A 568-nucleotide genomic window follows, 5' to 3' on the forward strand; every position below is an offset into this window, starting at 1 on the left:
TACATTGTATCAGTGAAATGCAGCATCTGTGTGAAAATTTTATTTTAGATTTCTCTTTGGTTAAATGGATGTTTGGCAAGCAAAGGAGAGTTTCTTCAGTTTTGAAAGGTATCAAAAATCCATATATTTCAAAATAGCCCAAATTAGTAACTTGGTAAATATTTCACTTGATGGTCCCCGTGTAGATATTATTTTATTGTTCTCTCTGTTTTTTCTTCATCTGTACTAAATGTTCATAATCTGAAGGCAGCTTCAGATTCGGAATGTGACTGAAATTTGCATATGACACATGATGATTTTTCCTGCACATCAATCTTCTAAAAGTTGGTGATACACTTATATGCTTGTATCTGCCTGTTTTCAGATTTACACAGAAGGCAAATCTTGAAAGCCACCTAAGGCTTCACACAGGAAACCGTCCCTTCTCATGTGAGTTTTGTGGAAAGTGTTTTTCTCAAAGAGGGAACATGGAGGAACACCGTAGAATTCACACAGGTGAAAAGCCATTTGTGTGCGATGTCTGCGGGGTCAGGTTTGTATGTCTTCCAGTATTTTCTTTGGATAATAA

At 36.3% G+C, this 568-nt stretch overlaps 1 protein-coding gene across 1 annotated transcript in view; it reads left to right on the forward strand.

Annotated features, from left to right (window-relative positions):
* LOC119587416 (zinc finger protein 358-like) overlaps positions 1-568 on the forward strand; it is a gene marked incomplete at its 3' end in the record, with an annotated part of 14,558 nt that overhangs the window by 12,790 nt on the left and 1,200 nt on the right. The window contains 1 exon segment of the mRNA XM_037936152.1: positions 365-532. Within this exon segment, the coding sequence (XP_037792080.1) occupies positions 365-532 (168 nt within the window).

The sequence above is a fragment of the Penaeus monodon genome, chromosome 22, assembly GCF_015228065.2.
Source record: "Penaeus monodon isolate SGIC_2016 chromosome 22, NSTDA_Pmon_1, whole genome shotgun sequence".
Lineage (NCBI taxonomy): Eukaryota > Metazoa > Arthropoda > Malacostraca > Decapoda > Penaeidae > Penaeus > Penaeus monodon.